Raw genomic sequence first — 19,032 nt, 5'->3', positions numbered from 1 at the left:
ATGTGTCAAACTGAAGAGGCGTTTCTCAAGAACAGGAATAAACAGAAACATGCAGAGGGCACCCTGAAGAAACATTTCCCCCTCTAGTCTTTCAGTTGTAATAGCCTTTTTTGTTTATAAAAGAAAAATAAGCTTGCAGCACTTAAAGGCTATGTCAACAATATTAATAAGTTCCTTGCTTAGGAACTAGTGTACTGGTGTAGCTTACGAGTGCTGATCATTTTAACAGTAGAGTCTGAGGCAGATCTACATTACAAACCTGTATCAGAGTAACTATGTCGCGCAGGGGTATGAAAAATCAATCCCTGAGCAATGTACCTATATCGAACTAACTCCCCACACAGACAACGCTATGTTGACGGGAAAGCTTCTCCTGTCAATATAGCTATTGCCTCTCAGGGAGGTGGATTAATTATGTCGAAGGCAAAAGCTCTCCTACTGGTATAGTAGGTTTTCACTAAAGCATTACAGTAGCGCAGCTGTGCCGGTACTGCTGCAGCACATGAAGACAAGCCCTAAGTTCCTTGAAGCAACTATTGCAGACTTAGGACCAAACTCTGCATTGAGAAAGTAGCGCAAGATGTGGCCCTTAACTATGTAAGTGTAGACTTAATTTTTAGTGCCTATGTTCCATGAGCAGCTTTCAAACAATCAATCATATCTGTCAAATCATATTCCAAAGGTTTTACGCAGGCACAGAGAGCAGAGTCACTAGTTCATAATGAGGTAATTGAAGCTTTGCAATGCTTCAATCTTTGGTCATTTTTACTATGCCCATGTGTGGTTAGTTTTTAATTTTAAACACACACAGCTGAAAGAGTCTTCTCATCACTTCCTGGATCTCAAAGAAAATGAAGAGATTTTGCTCAAGTTCTAAAAGATTCACCTTCTGGCAGAGAAGAAGAATGAAAAATGTGAGGCCAAAAAAGTAGATTTTGCTGTCTAAAATTCACTAAGTGATACATTTTAACATATACCTTGAGTCCTTGCCAGGGCAGACTGCCTCGAAGAAAATACATAAACATGTGGCCAAGGGCTTCCAAATCATCTCGCCGACTTTGCTCTGAAAGGTACAAGAGACCACATATTATTGCTTCAGCTATTGAAGTAAAACTAACTGGTTCAGCAACCAAGTTTATTTCTGAAATAATGTATTACATGAAAAGTTTATTTACTTTTCTTTCCATATGCACAAAAATTATTATAGCTCAGACCATCCTCTTGTATAAGAATACCTAAAACTGGCCAAAGCAAATAAATGCCCCCCCCCCCCCCCCAATCAGCTAGTGGTAATTGGTCTACACAAAGGCTGGCCATACTGTACAATAGAGAATGTTAAAATTCTTGTGTCACTCAGATAAAAATGGAGGATTAAAGCAGCAATAGTATAAGGGTATGGCTATACTTGGAAATGTGCAGCGCTGGGAGTTACAGCTGTGGTCGTACAGCTGTGTAGGAACAGCGCTGCAGTGTGGCCACACTGACAGCTACCAGCGCTGCAGTGTGGCCACATTTGCAGCATTTGCAGCACTGTTGGGAGTGGTGCATTGTGGGCAGCTATCCCAGCGTTCAAGTGGCTGCAACGTGCTTTTCAAAAGAGGGGGGTGGGGTGGAGTGTGACAGGGAGCGTCGGGGAGACAGAGAGAGCGGATTTTTGGAGCAGACACTGTGACAGCTCCCTGCCTTGCAAATTCTGGCCATTTCCCCCACCCCTCTCTCAATCACTCTTAAATGTAAAAAGGCTTCAGACCAGATAAGCAGCTTCTCCGACGGACTCCCTCCCCCCCGCCGTGCTGTTTGTCTCCTCAAGCAAACAGCTGTGAACATTCCAAAGCCTCGGCTCGGCTCGCTCGCTGGAGCAAAGAGCAGCTGTGTTTGGTAGCTCCGGGGAGTACCTTCCGGTTTGTTGTAGACAGGAATTCTGGGATACCTCTTAATACCCTGGAGGCCAATAACAGCGCTGGTGAGTGTCCACACCTGATGAGCAGCGCTGCATCACCAGCGCTGGATTCGCTACACCCGTAGCAGACCAGGAGTACAGCCAGCGCTGCAGCCAGGGAGTTGCAGCGCTGGCTGAGCTTTGTAAGTGTGGACACCAAGTAAGTTGCAGCGCTGCAACCCCCTCACCAGCGCTGCAACTTGCAAGTGTAGCCAAGCCTGAAGAGTAAAGCGGTCCCCAAGCTGTGGTCTCAAGAGTGATGGTTGTCTGAAGGATTTGATGACCATCCTGTAGAGACTGGACAGGTCACATGTTGCTGGTTCTTTTCCAACTGTTTTTGTAGCTCATTACATCACAGCTATTAAAAATAAATATTTCCCTGCTTCTTTTCCTTACAAGTGTTTGCTGTGGTGGCCAAGAAGATGTTATATAATTGTGAATGGGAGAGAAGATGGTCCATATGATCACAGGTGGGAGGGGAGGTGTCCATAAGCGAATCCACTAAAATGCAGGCCTACGTTATGAAAAAGTTTGAGAATCGATGCAATAGAGGACACCAATCCTAAGCATTTCATTTATTAGTTCAGATACAAATTGGGCATTTTCCTTGTATAGTTTAACATGAGCCAAAATTCTTGATTTCAAGTTTTCAAAGCCATTCTTTGTGAACAGGCTGCTATCCAGCAGAGTCAAGCTTCAGGCCAGCAAATGAGGATAAACACTGTGTAGGTATTTTTAAAAAACTAACTAAAGCTAGGAGACCCCAACTTCAATGTTTGATTTCTATTTTATTATGTTTTAGAAAAACTTCTAAACTCTGATCCATAAACTGCGTCTTAAACAATCTGCTTTCCCCAGGAATTAAAAAAACTGAAGTTAAGCTAGGTTAAAGACCATCCTGCCATTACTGCCACCTGCAGGCAGCTCACACATTCAGAGCCAGGAATGTGGAGCAAATCCAGTCATCCAACCCACATGTAGAAACACAATATGCTTAAAGAGCTGTCCCTGTGCCATGTAATTTGCATGAAGAGGAGCAAGCAGTTCTTTGCACAGCACAACTTGTCTTGGAAACTACATAGCAAATATAGCTCTCAAAATAGTATATAAAGAGGAAAGGCTAAAAAGGCAACTACTGCATGTCACTGATATAGCTGTAAATAGGAAGGATACAACTCTTAATTCAATGGGGAAAATAATTACAATATGGATAGTTATCAGCAAGAGAGTCAGGATCTTTGACACTGGAAAAGGACTGGAAAAACGCCATAGTCAGTTTGATTAGAACAACAATGCTCAGCATTAAATCATTACCAAGAAATTAGCAACACTGATCTAGAGAGGACTTTGATTATATACTCTCCCCACCTTTATGCAGGAGGAAACCTCATCTGGGTCAAATTCACTAGCACTCATACTGTGGCTTCCTGCAATGCCTACAACCTATTACAAGAGTCTCAATAGTTGTTACATCTTCCTGTAACAAGAAGCCCCTCTTAAGTAGTTATGATGATATATGCACTGTACGATGTTCTAACATGTTGTCTACACCAGGTGGCATAACTCTCCATCTAAGACAATAAGAGCCCAACACCACCTTCCCAAAATTAAAAACTTCTTAGAAACAACTATACTGTTCAGAAGCAAGGCCTTTAAAGTAAACTACAAAAGCTGCAATGAAAATAAATCCATGAGATAATTAATAATTTAAACACAAAAACAAGTACTATTCTCCTTTTGGGATTTAAGTGACTTGGTGCAAAGGTAGTTTTGAAGGCAAGAGTGAATCACCCAAACTTTTAAAAACATTTCCTTTCACATCCTGTAAACTTACAAGTCTGTGTTCATCAACAATAAAAATCAAGGTTATTCACCAGTTAGTGGAGTTTGAGAACAACCTCTGCACATTCCCAACTGTAGGATCAAGGAATCTGTACCATCAGCTTTCTAACTCTTCTAATGAGCAGCATCCATTGGGACTATTCACACTCCCTGTCCCACCTATACCGCCTTGTGTACATTTCTGAGGCTATAAAATAGGAAACTGAGGAGGGATTGGCCCAAACAGACACCACTCTCCAGAAGCTTCTAGGAGTGTATTTGCCTTGATCTCATAAATGGGGACGTACAGAGGCCACTCGCAAACTATTCCATTATCCTAGACGTTTAAGTGAACATAAATATTTAGTAAAATGGAGTTGATTTGGAATGTCAAAAGCAATTATTTTCAAGTTTAGAACAGCACATTTAAGTCACTAGGGCAAGGTAAGTTTCTTTTTCCTAAGATATTAAAATCAGGCAAAGCCAAGTGATGCTTTGTTAAATGTAGTGGAAACCAGAGTGAGGCGTTCTCCTACTTTAGCTGCTATTTGGAGGAGGCATGCGATGGGCCAGATCATCTAACAGTCCCAACAAGCTGCCAGCTGCTCCAACTTTCTCTGAGACTGGCAAGTGTTTAGAGCAAGATTTATACTTGTTTCTGTGGCTGAAGGGACAACCCTCCTTTATTATGGAAGGCTGAAGCAGGGGGCGGGGAGAACGAGACACTGTAAAATGAGGTTGAGGAAATGTAAAATATTTAGGAAAATTAACAGGAGGTACTTGTGGCACCTTAAAGACTAACAAATTTATTGGAGCATAAGCTTTCGTGGGCTACAGCCCACTCCATCAGATGCATAGAATAGATCATATAGTAGGAAGATGCATCTGATGAGGTAGGCTGTAGCTCACGAAAGCTTTTGCTCCAATAAATTTGTTAGTCTCTAAGGTGCCACAAGTACTCCTGTTCTTTTTGCGGATACAGACTAACACGGCTGCTACTCTGAAACCTAGGAAAATTAAGAAAACTCAGTTGTTCCCTTCTACCAACAGTACACAAAGTGACAGACTGATTCAGCAACCACTGAAAATGGAAGGCTCTGGGCAAAACTGAATACACAGAACTGTGCAGCAGAAGAGAACTGCTGCTGTAAATGTTTATATAAAATAATTACTCAAACCACCAGTGCAGAACTGTTCCCTTCTGTATATTCTCCTGCATTTTTCATTGCCTAGTTTTAGAAGAAGACACCATCATGATAAATGCATATAATATTTAATAGTTTAGAGATGGCTTGACTGATACTGGAACATCACAGGCCAATCTATAGTTGGAGCTCTAAAGGAGAATGTAATGCTCTTACTATAGAGAGTACAAAGCATAGTAAGTTAGCATAAAGTGAACAGACCTTTGCCAAGATGTGTATTGATGGACATATATCTCGCTGTTCCAGTTAGGCTCTTGTGTTCCCTGTAAGGTATGTGTTTTTTGGTTTCAGGATCAATGTACTCCTTGGCCAATCCAAAGTCGATGATGTGAATGATGCGTTCTTTCTTATTGCCTTGCCGGCCAATAAGGAAATTCTCTGGCTTGACATCTCGGTAAATGAGGTTCTTTGAATGCACATATTCCATTCGAGATATCTGCAAAAGTATGAGACAAACTTATTCATATCCAGTACACTAATCACACTTTGCTGCTAATGTCCCATTAATACTTTGTATTAACAGACCCATTCACATCCAATGATCTCAGTGTTTTGCAAACATTAAAATTCATAATACACCATAAGAAATGGAATTTTACAAATAGGGAAACCGAGGCAGAGTTTACATGACTTGCCTTAGGTCAGAGAGTCATATACAGAGCTGAGAACAGTACCCAGAATTCCTGACTCCCAGACCCCTGCTCTAAACACAACATTATACTCCATCTATTTTATATGAAGGAATGAAATATGTAAAAATCAGAGGGGATTTTTTTTAAATGCACATAAACAGAGCATGACTCTTGGAATGATTCCATGCAGGAGTAAAACAAATAGCCAGACTTTTTTGCACTGATTTTTAAAAACACTTCTAAATCCAGATTATGGAGAATTGTCTCTCTTTTGCCTCTCTTTACTGCTCCTGCTCTCACTCATCTCCTCCCTCATCCCATATGCTGCCTCAGACCATGCCAAGTTCTTAAGGGGAAAAAAATGTCTCCTATGTAACAACACTAAGAATAATAGGTTTCAGAACTTGAAGTAATATGCAAATTAGATACAATTAACTTAGGTTTGAACAGAGACTGGGAATGGTAGGGCCATTACACTAATTGAATCTATTTTCCCATGTTAAGTATCCTCACACCTTCTATGGGTCATCTCGATTATCACTTCAAAAGCTGTTGTTTTTTCCCCTCTCTTGCTGATGATAGCTCGTCTCAATTGATTGGCCTCTTACAGTTGGTATGGCTACTTCAATCTTTTCATGTTCTCTGTATGTATAAATATCTTCTTGCTGTATGTTCCAGTCTATGCATCCAATGAAGTGGGCTGTAGCCCACGAAAGCTTATGCTCAAATAAATTTGTTAGTCTCTAAGGTGCCACAAGCACTCCTGTTCTTTTTACTAAGAATAATAATGACTTAGTCATGTCAGCTGTCAATAATTAGAAATAGCAAGAAAAAAACTTTCAGACAATCAATTAAAGGGTTATTACTGCACAACCCTACTCTTGTGCTGGGACTACTCCTGAAAAAGGCTTAACACTCTTTACACTTCCACATTCCATATACGGCCCAACATTTCCAATGCTGCCATAAGCAACTAAGGGCTTGTCTTCACTGCAGAGTTAGCTTGAGGCATAAAACGCTGATGTTGCCCACAACCCGACTACCATCCACATACAAGTCTCAAGCTTGAGTAAAGGTGTTTAAAACTCAAGTGAGCTAGCCCATTAGAGGAGTGTGGGTTTGAGCCTGTGTGCTGCTGATGCTTGAGCTAGTGATGCAGTGGAGATGCAGGTACTCTGTGCAGCTAATCCAATCACTCTGTGCAGCTTTTGCAGTGTAACTGCTCTCAGCATGGTCTACGCTACAAACATAGGTTGACTTAAGTTGCCTTGTGTTGACCTGTTTCAGCATGTGTCTCCAGTCAACATAAGTGCCCTGATACAGCAATACAGTAAAACTACCTCCCTGAGTGGCTTGGAGGCATGGTGAGTCTATTGAGGTCAACACAGTCTGAGTGTTGATGTGTGAGACACCACCTTTTAAAGCCCCATGAACATATTTTTGAAAGGCTTTTCCTGATTGCCCAGCGTGGCAAGCACACCTAGCAGCTCTTCCTTGTGGTGTGCAACTCCAGAACTGACCAGACCAGCTCCACACACTGGACACTGCCTGGTGTAGACAGGAAGTATTTGATCTCCGGGGCCTGTGGGGAGAAGAGGCTGTGCAAGCACAGCTATGGACCAGCCGAAGAAACATGGACATCCATGAACAGATTGCACAGAGGATATAGGCAAAGGGCAGGCCAGGGATCAGCCACGCTGCTGCATGAAAGCAAAGGAACTGCACCAGGCACATCACAAGGCCATGAAAGCCAACAACCTGTCTGGTGCCAAGCTACAGACCCGCTGCTTTTACAAACTAAATACCATACTTGGCACAGACTGCACCAGCATCCTGCAAGCCACTGTGCATACCTCAGCCTAAATTCATTCATGGCCAGTTGTAAAGAACTTTAAGAGTGCTACATCCTCCCTGGTCTTTACCCCTCAATATATTGTTAGAGAGCAACCTTATCCTCTCAGCCTTTGTTTTGCAAGACTAAACAAGTCAAGCTCTTTAAGTCTCCTAGACACTCCATTCCCCTGATCATCCCAGTAGCTCTTCTCTGCACCGCTTCCACTAGAAATTCATCTTTTTTGAACATGGATGACCAGAATTGTACACAGTATGCCAGAGGAGGTCTTACCGGTGCCTTGTAAAATGGCATTAATACTTAGGGACATAAAACCATAAGAATGGCCATACTGAATCAGACCAGTGGTCCATATAGCCCAATAAACTGTCCTCCAACAGTGGCCAATGCCAAGTGCTTCAGAGGGAATGAACTGAACAGGGCAATTATTGACTGATCCATCCCCAGTTGTTCAGTCCCAGCATCTGGCAGTCAGAGGCTTAGGAACACCCAAACCATGGAGTTGCATCCCTGATCATGTTGGCTAATAGTCACTGATGGACTTATCCTGCATAAAAACATTTTTTAACCTAATTATACTTCCTGAATCTGATGTACTTACATTTTTGCTCTTAGTTTGAGAGTCTTTTGCTAGTTACTTTCCAAAAACACAAAATTTTTTTTTTTGGCCTGCCTAATTGATAACAATCACAGGACCAGCCTATGGCGCATTCTGCAGGCATATGGAATTCCTTTCCCTATAATCAACGTCATCCAAAGCTTCTATTTCAACTCTACAGGCAGTGTTGATCACAGTGAGCTCAGTTTTGAAGTCAAAACAGGAGTCAGGGGTATATAATGTCTGCAATCCTCTTCAACGTTGCCATCGACTGGGTAATTTGGCATATAACAGAAGACATGCCAAGAGGCATTAAATGGACACTCTTCTCATCTCTTGAAGACGTGGACTTCGCAGATGATGTCACTCTCCTATCCCATATACAACACCATATACAAGAAAAAACAACTCGACTCAATACATTCAGCCAGCAAACTAGCCTGAAAATCAACCGCAATAAGACAGATATCATGACCTTTAATATTGCCTCACCATCACCAGTACGGATAGAGGATCATGTTCTCACCAACGTAGGAACATTCACATACTTGGACAGCACAATCAGCAGGACAGTTGAACAAGGCAGGACATCCGGAACAAAATCAATAAAGCCAGGAACACCTTCAGGAGCTTAAATACACAGTCCGGAAATCATCAAAATGCAACACAAAAACCAAACAAGATTTATCAGAGCTGCATATTTTCAATACTACTTATAGTGCAGAATGCTGGGGAATGAGAAAGTATGACATGTCCAAACTGTCTTCATTCTATACAACCTGCCTCAGAATAATCCTCCATATCTTTTGGCCCAGAACAATCTCAAACCAAGATCTATTGACATAGTGCAGCCAAGAGGATCTGAGCACCATCATTGTCAGGAGGTGTTGGAGACTGACTGGTCATGTGCTTCGGATGCAAACTGATTCAATCACCAGAGTAGCAATAAGAGAACACCTGAAGGCAAGCGAAAATGAGACTGCCCATAAACAACATGGCGAAGAGCTGCAGAAGCCAACCTGAAAAACCTAAGGCACAGTTGGGGAACCACTGAAAGAGTTGCCAGAAACAGACAGGAGTGGAGGAGCTTCATCACTGCCCTAAAATGCCAGAGGTGTAGTAGGAACATGATGATGATGAATTATTGTTTTACACTTGATTTGCCAGCACTTATGCTCCTTTTTACTTTCCTCAGTAGGATGTGACTTCCAATTTTTACAGAATACCTTTTTGCCTCTAACTGCTTCTTTTACCTTGTTGTTTAGCCATGGTGAAACTTTTTTTGTCCTCTATGTTTTTTTAATTTGGGGTATACATTTTATTTGAACCTCTATTATGGCATTTTTTAAAAGTTTCCATGCAGCTTCCAAGCATGCCACTTTTGTGACTGTACCTTTTGATTTACGTTAAACTAGCTTCCTCATTTTTGTGTAGTTCCCCTTTCTAAATGCTACTCTGGTGGTCTTCTTTGGTATCTCCCCCCACAAGTTGATGTTAAATTTTATTACATTATAGTCACTGTTACTGAGTGGTTCAGCTATATTCACCTCTTGGATCAGCTCCTGTGCTCCACTTATGACTAAATCAAGAATTGCCTCTCCCCTTGTGGGTACCAGGACCAGCTACTCCAAGAAGCAGTAATTTATGGTGTCTAGAAACTTCTCTGCACCCTGTCCTGAGGTGACATATCCCATCAATATGGAAATAGTTGAAATATTTCTTTATCTTTACTGGAAATGCCTCACCTGATACATCCTAGGATAGAATTTGCCTTTTTCGTGGCTCAGTCATCTTGTGATTAACAAACATACCTCAGCCTCTCACCTCCTGTGTTGCTTCCAAGTGATGATACCCCAGTATATGGCACAAATTCTTATTAGACCTTCAGTGCATGACCTTGCATTTTAAATTCCATCTCATTTCTGTTACTCCAGTCTTCAAGGTCATCCAGTTCTTCCTATATAATATTCTGATGTTTCTCTGTATTGATAATGTCTCCCAACTTTGTAACATGAATAAGTTTCACTAACATACTCCTACTTTTGGTGCCAAGATTAGTAATAGAAATATTAAATAAGATCTGTCCACAGACTGATCCTTGAAGAATTTAATTAGTAACCTCCCTTCAGTCTCACTGCTCACCTTTCAGAGCAACTGGTTGCTTTTTCCTCTTTAACTAAATCCTCACCCACCTTACAATTCTGGACTAATCCCCATTTTCTCTAATTTTATAGTGTCAAATGCTTAACTGAAGTCCTAGTATATTAGATCTGCTGCATTTTCCTTGCCTAAAAAAATATCCCTTATCTTTTTAAAGAAGAATATCATGTTAGTCTGGCATGATCTACCTTTGGTGAACGCATATGGATTACATCTGCTTTTCCAATTACCTCTGAATTTAATCTGTCCTTCAAAATTTGTTACAAAAGCCTGTAACATGTGAAATTTCCCCTTTCAGTGTTGTGAGGATCTCCAGAATGGATCTGCTTGCTCATACCACTATAGTGTGCACAGAATCAATAAGGAAAGCAGTTCACAAAGATCATGGTATTGGAACTGCAGTACTGGACTTTACCGACCTGAGCAGATCCAGGACTCAGGGCGTATAGAGCCACTAGACTAGTGACAGTTGATCCTCATGCTGGCTGGATCCCAGCCAATGTGATCCCTTCTTGGCAACTGTGGTTAGCAGTTCCTCCTGTATGGCTGCCAAATTTGGATCCAAATGGTAACACTGGATCCATGTTTGACTGCTAGATCCAGCTGTAAGCTTGGTTTCTGCCTCTCGATCCAGATCCAAATGTGTCAACTATGGATCCAACTTAGCTATGTTATCTGGATCTTGTGACCCTGGCATCCAAGCTGCGCTGCAGGATCTATATCCAGGTTCTGCAGCCTCAGGTCAACACTTGGCTAAAGGATCTGAGTTCTGAAGATCCAGATCCAATGTCCAGAGAGATGGTTTAGGCACATAACTAAGTCTCCTAGGTCACCTTGAACAGACCAGGGGACCTTGACTGTGGCCAGATTCCTACACCAATCTCTATTTACAGACTGCCAGGCTTAGCTGACCAGGCCCAGGGAGCCTCCTCCATCAATAAGGGGGGCCTGAGGCAGCTCTCCCACTCCTAAGTGCAGACAAAGCCCGTACCTATCAGGCATCTCCTCTTTACCTTTAGAAGAAAAATGTGACTGAAAAAATTAATAAGCTATAAACAAAATTTTCCCCAAAAGAGAAGAAATAGAAATAAGAAAAACTAATGAGGAAAGCACTGAGGACAGTGTGTGCAATCTAAACTCACTGAGCCTTCAGAAGTTAGAAGGAACTGAAGGGTGGTTGGGCTGCTCCTCGTTTTATACTCTCAGAGCCATCCAAGATAAAAGGGGAAAGGATAGGCAAGTCGACCCAAAAGACACTGTTTTCCAGACGATTCTAGGAGCTCCCAGCATGAGTGCCTTGATCTCATAAATGGCAATATGCAGACACCATGCAAAGAACTCATTTCTACATGCTGAAACTTTTTTCAGTTTTCTTTCAAAAAGTAATTTAATACACACAGAAAAAAATCTTTTAAATCAGGTTTTATAGTTAACAACCATTATAAAATAATTATGGCATAATGCATAAACACAACAGATGTTCCACATTTCAGCCATTTGTCACACATCTCAATTGTTTATTTCACACACTGGTAGGTTTGAAGATCAAAAGGTATGTTTGTAATAAATTCAACTTGGAAAAGTATCCCTTTAAAAGAGGCTGGAGGGCTGGTTAACCCTCCAGACAAAGTAAGATTTAAAATGCAGTATGAGTACTTTGCTTGATTTTGTCTTTACTACCAGGATAGGTCATTTATTGGGATGGTCAACTTAAAAAAAAAAAAAAAAAAAAGGATGCTCGAATAAAAGCCAGCACTACCTTGTTTAATTATTTTTTAAAAAGTACTTTCACAGCAAGATGAGTAGATGGGGACAAAGTAGGAGTTTGGAAAGATCAAACATTTTTTAGATTATGTAGTCACTGAATTAATGCACTCTAGGAGCATTGTAAAACATTGATCTGGCTCCTTTACATCCAGAGCCCACAAAATGCCAGGGAGGGAAGATATGAAAGAAATTCTAGTGCTTTTTCTATTTCCAATTCTTTAGTTCTATAAACGGAAAGGCTCCATGTGCAGGTATCATCCACTCTCCACTTCTACACCATGCCAGGAGACAGTTATTGCAACAAAATTATCTAGTCCACATAAGCCAATGCAGATTTTCCAAATCACAGAGTTTTTAATTAACATAGTAGTTGTCCTTTCTAGGATGTCCAGCATTCCATTACCACCTCACTAATAGTTGTGTAACCCTCCAGCCGAGAGTGTGTTGTCTTCCCCTGTACAGGCTGGTCCATACAGAGAAAACAGGATGTTTCCCCGCACCTGTTACTTCTATATGTTCCAGGATACCAGACTATATGGAACTTGGGTCTAATCCAGTATGGCTATACCCATGTATTTATAGCTGAAGCACAAGAGACCTGTGAAGCTATGTGCTGATGACTTCTGGATGCAAAAAAACAAACAAAAAAAAAATAGCATGTATGTGTAAGCATTAGTGCTAGAACCCAGGAGTAATTGTTGGAATCATTTTATATCACAAAGCATTATATTTAGAAGTGAATTTGGAAGTTGTGTTAAATCTGTTTTATTGTATGTTTAGCATTTATATTTTGGTTAATAGGAACTGTCCCTTTAAGAACTGGATGGGGCACTTTACTCTAGTGAGAGTGACAGCAACATGTGGGAGATTTTGCTCGTGTCCAGAGAATGTAAGACCGTGCCTGTGTAAGCACCAAAAGATCACAGTTTGATTTAGTAAGCTTTACCTTCTAGAAAGTAATCCTCATTCTCAAAGGTGTATAATTAGTGTTTATGGGGGATGATATGCCTCAGGGCGTTGCTAATGAAGTACAGAGTCTGATTTGTAGCTCACCTGTTTGAATCCAGATCAGCTCAACAGGTATTAAAAGTCGTTCCTATATGTTGGATATTTGGTGACCGCTATATGAAATGGGTTCAGTGGCTTCAGGTCACTTTTCTGCATCACAATCTCACCACTATGATTTGCATTAGATTGTAATCTCTGAGGCAGAAACTGTCTCCTCTTTGTCCAGTACACTACACAATGGGGATCTGATCATGGTTGTCTTCTCTAGCAAGAACGTTTACAACAAAGACTAAAATCAAAATTACTCATGATTAATTTGATAATCTGACAATGCTGTAGTCACATACCTTGGGGATAGGCAGGGGAGTTCAAAATTCAGAATACAGACAAAAAGCATGATCTGATCATTTTAAATAATCGCAGTCTGTTGGGGTCTGACTCATGGTTTGTGAATTTTGAGACTGGCAATACTTAAGAAGCCATTTTAAACTTTAAAACTTTGCCTCACTTCAGGAATGTTGTTTCCTTGAAGTAAATTATCTTGGGATTCTGTTGCAGCTGTGGCCAGGAGAATGTTATGTTAGCTTGATATTGTTAAGGGGACAATATAAAGCAACAAAGATGAATGAGTTATTCAGGATTAATATACCCATAAAATTCTCAATGGGGAAGAAAGAGAGAAAACTGCTTCGACACACATTTATTACACTACCTTTAAGGTATGTGAAATACGCGTGTATTATAGCAAGAAAAAAAGCCCTTAAGATTCCATCTAATTGTATTTGAGCAAAGACATTAAGACCCACCTGGTTCATCTTCCTGCCAAGGCAGGATTATTTCCTATCATGCAGTCTAATTTTAAATGTTCTAAACAAGAGGGTTTCATCTCTTCCCTAGAGATACTATACCACAATTTAATAGGTCTCATTGCCAGGAAGATTTTCTTGATATAGAGCTTAACACTTACTTTGTAATTTCTCCTACTCCTCCTAATTACATTCCTTGAATAACTGATTCCTCTCCCTTTCGGTTGTTTACTCCCTTCACATATCTATAAATCTAAGCCCCCCCATTCTAGCCCCTAGCTGTTTCTTAGCCATGCATTTAGCTCTTCATATTTATTTATAGAACACATTTATTTTTAAATACGTGACAGGAAGTATGAAGTTGACCCCTTGGCATGAAAAACAAGATGCTGCAGCTTTCTGCCAGTTTGTAACTTGCTGCACGTGTACTGAAGAGCCTGAGATGTGTTGGTCAGAGTGATTAGTCCTGCTGATCTAGATGAGAGTGCAGGGTAAGGGGGGGCCATTACAGGAACCGTCTGGGCTGATCTTGGACTCTCAAGCCAACCCTGCAGATCAAACTGCTGAGAACAGCAGGTGAAATTGGAAAAGGAAACATAGCTCAGGAGAAAAGGGACCAGACTCTCCTAAAGAAAATGGTGTTACCATTTGTAATGTAGATGGTGCTATGGCCAAACTGCTAGGCTAAAACTGTTAGTTTCTCTTTCACAGCTGTAACCTATTTGTGCAATACAAACAAGAATGGATCTGATAAGTTCAGCCATGATTATAGTTACTATGGTAGTGCACTGGGCCCAAGTGATCTTTCATTCCTCCACTCCCTCCGATAGCTAATTTAAAGATCTGAACTGACAGTGCACTTCTCAGACACAATATATAGAACAGCTACATTATTATTTTTACTTATTGTTATTACAGTAGCATCAAGAGGGCCCAAGTGAGATCTGGGCCCCATTGTGTGAGGCACTGTACAAACACATAGAAGGAAATAGTCCCCCCTGCCCTGAAGAGCTTACAATCTAGACAGACAAGACACGAGTGGGAAGGAAAAAAAGAGTCACAAACAGGCAAAGTGATGTTCCCATACAGCAAGTCAATGGCTGGGTCAGGATAAGAATTAAAATAGTGTTCTAATTTCAGATTAACTGTAAAGCATAATATAAGCAAGGAAATCAAAATTAGAACCTATCACTGAACCTGTCTCACTTTGTCATGCCCAAGTATTCAAGTACACTGATCACCAGGGAGGTGTTGTGGTTGTTAGTTACCAACTGCCTGGATTCTGAACCCCACTATTTACATCATTTGAGGACTAGTGTTACTTTAATATAGTGTATATTTCCGTGCACTTGCTTCATGTCATACTATAATGTTTCAAGGCACCATAGCTACAGTTAAATGCATGGAGTAATTCTGTGTTAATATGAACTTACTCCACAGCTAACAAGTGGTTTAATAGGATAGTTACAGCTTCTTGCTAAAGGAATCTTTCCTTCAAGTACATCCTGGAACCTTACAGAAATCCCCATTCTGATTTACTCTTGATGCTCGGGACAGCAATGACATAATCTGCTCAGCTGAGGGACTAGGCATTCAATGACCCTCTGACCAATTGTACTTGAGTATATCCATTCATATTCATGATCCAGAAAGTAATAAAAAAACTAATCAGAGCTTAATACGGAGTGCGGAGAGCAGAGAACTAACCATTCCTCCCTCCTAAATAAGAATTTTATTCAAATTTGGAGGAAGTAGTAGTTTTCTCCCATATCTAGAGAATCTGTACCCCATTCAGACTGTTATGTCTGAGTAATAAATCCTTCAAGAGAGTATTACAGCAAGAACTGACAGGCCAATGGCTATGAAATTTTACCCATCAATAGTTGAGATATTGTTGGTTATAACACAAATTGCGATAGTTCAAAAAAGGCGGCAGAGGCCCTGCCAGCACTGTCACTACTCACCAGCTGGATGGCTATCATTAATACCGTCTTCAAAGTGAAAGTTCTATCACAGAGGTCAAACAAATCTTCCAAGCTAGGACCAAGTAGTTCTAGTACCATGGCATTGTACTTTCCACATGGCCCAAAGTAATACACCTGGGGGAGGCCTTCAGCTGTAAAAACAGGGGGAAAAATTAAAGAAGTGAGCAGGTGTGCGCTAGTATCACTCCTATCAAGTCAGACCCTCTGTTGTTCCCAAGCTTTATTTTTATTGCTGAACTCATAGTCCCCATTGTAGATCTTGCACAGCAAGCAGAAAAAAGTTTCCAAGTGTATTTATTGATATGGATGGAAAGAAGTGCAAACCAGTGTAAGTTCTCCTCAAAGTAAGTCTTTGTAAAGCATATGGATTTTAGGGCAACAAACACTATAAGCATACGAAATATCTAATTCTAGCATTGCAAAAAGTTTGGGTCATAGAAGGCATTTGTAAGAAGTTCCCTGCTTTACACTAAACATTTGGGGGCCACGAACCCCAAACGAGTCTATGTTGTGACTAGTTCAAGCAGCTGGAAAGAGGTAAAACCTTTTTACTTTGTCAAGAAAGGGCTCCTTTGTAAACCAATGTATGTTGTTTTCAGCATAGCTTTACATAATCTGTTTTATGTTAACACACATGCATTTTAATAAGACAGTTATAATTAAACACACAAGCACTGTATAAGTAATCTCTCATTTAAAAATGCAAAGATTTTTAATCTTTATATTTTATTTCACTGAGTGTAATAAGAAATTTATCAAATCAGTTAAGCTTCTCTGTAAAATTATTTTGCTAAATCATACACAAAACCCTTGGTTAAGTGGTTGCTAACTGCAGTCAGTTCTCTCTGCTGACACTCCTACACAAAAAGGCACAGGAATACATTTTTAACATGCCAATAAAACAAAATGTATATTCAACTCTGGATGATAAATGCAAATCCTTTTCCAAAGGGCACCAGAAACGGGGAAACAATGGCTCAGTTAACACAAGGCTGATCTTGCAGATTCCTGTTGCACTGGTTTGTTTTGAAGACTCACTGAACAAACCTAAGCCGAGTTTCACAGTGGTAGCAGTCATTACAAAACCTAATTTTACCATACTAATTTTCCCCTACTGTTACTCACACCTTCTTGTTAACTGTTTGAAATGGGCCATCTTCATTACCACTACAAAAGTTATTTTTCCTCCCTTGGTATTCTACTGTTAAATGAATTGTCTCATTAGACTGACCCCCCACTTGGTAAGGCAACTCCCATCTTTTCATGTACTATGTATATATACACACCTGCTACGGTATTTTCCACTCCATGCATCTGATGAAGTGGGTTCTAGCCCATGAAAGCTTATGCCCAAATAAATTTGTTAGTCTCCAAGGTGCCACAAGGATGCCTCATTGTCAAAGCAGAGTTGCATTTTTTGAATTTGCTGCCCTGTGAAAGAATTCCAATTGATCAGTATATAGAGCTGATTCAATGCTATGTGATTTTGGCCAAGAGCTAGCATTCCAAGGTTTCTTCTAGTACAGGAACTCAGCCTCCTTGCATCAAATATGAGACAATACAGAGGAAGCATTGTATTTTATTGTAGAATATGCTTTCAGCTTTTGCTTCATAAACAGTTTCAAAAGGTAACGGGGAGCGGGGATACTTATTTTGAAACATAACCTCAAAGAGTTGAGCCCACTGCCAAATTGACTTCTCCATTTTTAACATATGTGATGGGGCAAGGCCAGATGGCTACAGTAAAGTAGTGAGGAACAGGTATGTTAGTCCCAGGCTAAACAAATCCCTGGTACCATGGTAACCAAATTGCAGTTGCTCCAGGTTAATCAAGACATCTGGGGCCAATTAAGATCCTTCTAGAAGGCAGTGGAGATAGCTACATTGATTGGGACACCTGAAGCCAATCAAGGGCTGGCTGGAACTAGATAAAAGCCTCCAAGTTAGTCAGTGAGGTGCGCGTGTGAGGAGCTGGCAGGAAGAGGCGTGAGGAGCTGAGAGGGAGAGGGAGAGGGAGAACTCCTGGAGGACTGAGGAGTACAAGCATTATCAGACAGAAGGTCCTGTGGTGAGGATGAAGGTGGTGTTTGGAGGAGGCCATGAGGAAGAAGCCCAGGGAGTTGTAGCTGTCATGCAGCTGTTACAGGAGGCACTATAGACAGCTGCAATCCACAGAGACCTGGGCTGGAACCCAGAGTACAGGGTGGGCCTGGGTTCCCCCCAAACCTCCCAACTCCTGATCAGACACAGGACGAGTTGACCCAGACTGTGGGTTCCACCAGAGGGGAAGATCACTGAGGTGAGCAAATCCGCCAATAAGTGCAGGACCCACCAAGGTAGAGGAGGAACTTTGTCACACATACAAAAGATAGATTACTGGCTGCTCAGATAACATTAATTATGCACATAGACAAGAATTAGATTGTTTAAACAATTTGTTCTCAGACATTAGTGAAGCCAAAGAGTCCCAGAACAGTATATTACATGATGTTTAAGGGATCAAATATGTATATAAAACATATTCTGTTCCAGGCAAAAAGTCTATATTGGAAGTTAAGTTGCAAGAATCATTTACTCAAAATTTAGGAAGTGCCAGAATTAAGGTAGCCCATACATCTTAATTCTGCACACTTGTATGTTAGGGGGCTTATTCCTTCACCCTCTCACTTCCCTGGTCCTTCTCACATGAACAGAGAGTAACAATACCTGAAGTCTGAAGGTGCAAACAATTTGATGTTCATTGGGGTGAACTTCCATTAAGCATGATTCCAGTTTCCTTCCTCAGTGGCCCCTTCCCAGCTCTGATACCACAGAGCCTTGCCTGTGTCCCTGTTCCCATTTCCCCACTCTTAGTGAAAGATGATTCCAAGTCCCCCATCCTCATTCCCTGTTCCCATTCCCCCCTTACTTTCTGATTGACTGCAAACTATATAGCAGGGATCGGTTACTCTGTGTCAGAAAGTGGTGTACCAGAGCCTTCATTTATTCACTCTCGATTTAAATTTTTGCGTGCCAGTAATACATTTTAACGGTTTTTAAAAGGTCCTTTCATAAGTCTCTATAATTAATAAACTATTGTTGTATGTAAAGTAAATAAGGTTTTAAAAATTGTTTAAAGAAGCTTCACTTAAAATAAAATTGAAATGCAGAGCCCCTGCACCGGTGGCCAGGACCTGGCACGTGAGTGCCACCTGGAAATCAGCTCACAGTGCCGCCTCAGCACGTGTGCCATAGTTGCCTACTCCTGCTATATAGGTAG

The 19,032-nt window shown here is 40.9% G+C and overlaps 1 protein-coding gene across 6 annotated transcripts in view; it reads right to left on the bottom strand.

The window, feature by feature from the left end:
- CSNK1G1 (casein kinase 1 gamma 1) overlaps window positions 1–19,032 on the bottom strand; it is a 299,618-nt gene that overhangs the window by 77,807 nt on the left and 202,779 nt on the right. For all 6 annotated transcript variants that reach the window (XR_012656528.1, XM_075069449.1, XM_075069450.1 and 3 more), the window contains exons 5-7: window positions 15,753–15,904; window positions 5,167–5,401; window positions 978–1,063 (exon numbers count right to left, since the gene is read on the bottom strand). Coding sequence is in view for 5 of the 6 variants with exons in the window: in XM_075069449.1 (XP_074925550.1) it covers window positions 978–1,063; window positions 5,167–5,401; window positions 15,753–15,904 (473 nt within the window). In the remaining variant the exon portion in view is untranslated. The remainder of the gene's footprint in view (window positions 1–977; window positions 1,064–5,166; window positions 5,402–15,752; window positions 15,905–19,032) is intronic.

This window comes from Chelonoidis abingdonii, chromosome 9 (assembly GCF_003597395.2).
Source record: "Chelonoidis abingdonii isolate Lonesome George chromosome 9, CheloAbing_2.0, whole genome shotgun sequence".
Taxonomy (NCBI): domain Eukaryota; kingdom Metazoa; phylum Chordata; order Testudines; family Testudinidae; genus Chelonoidis; species Chelonoidis abingdonii.
Note: the sequence above shows the minus strand (reverse complement) of the source record. Positions and strands in the feature narration are given on the sequence as shown.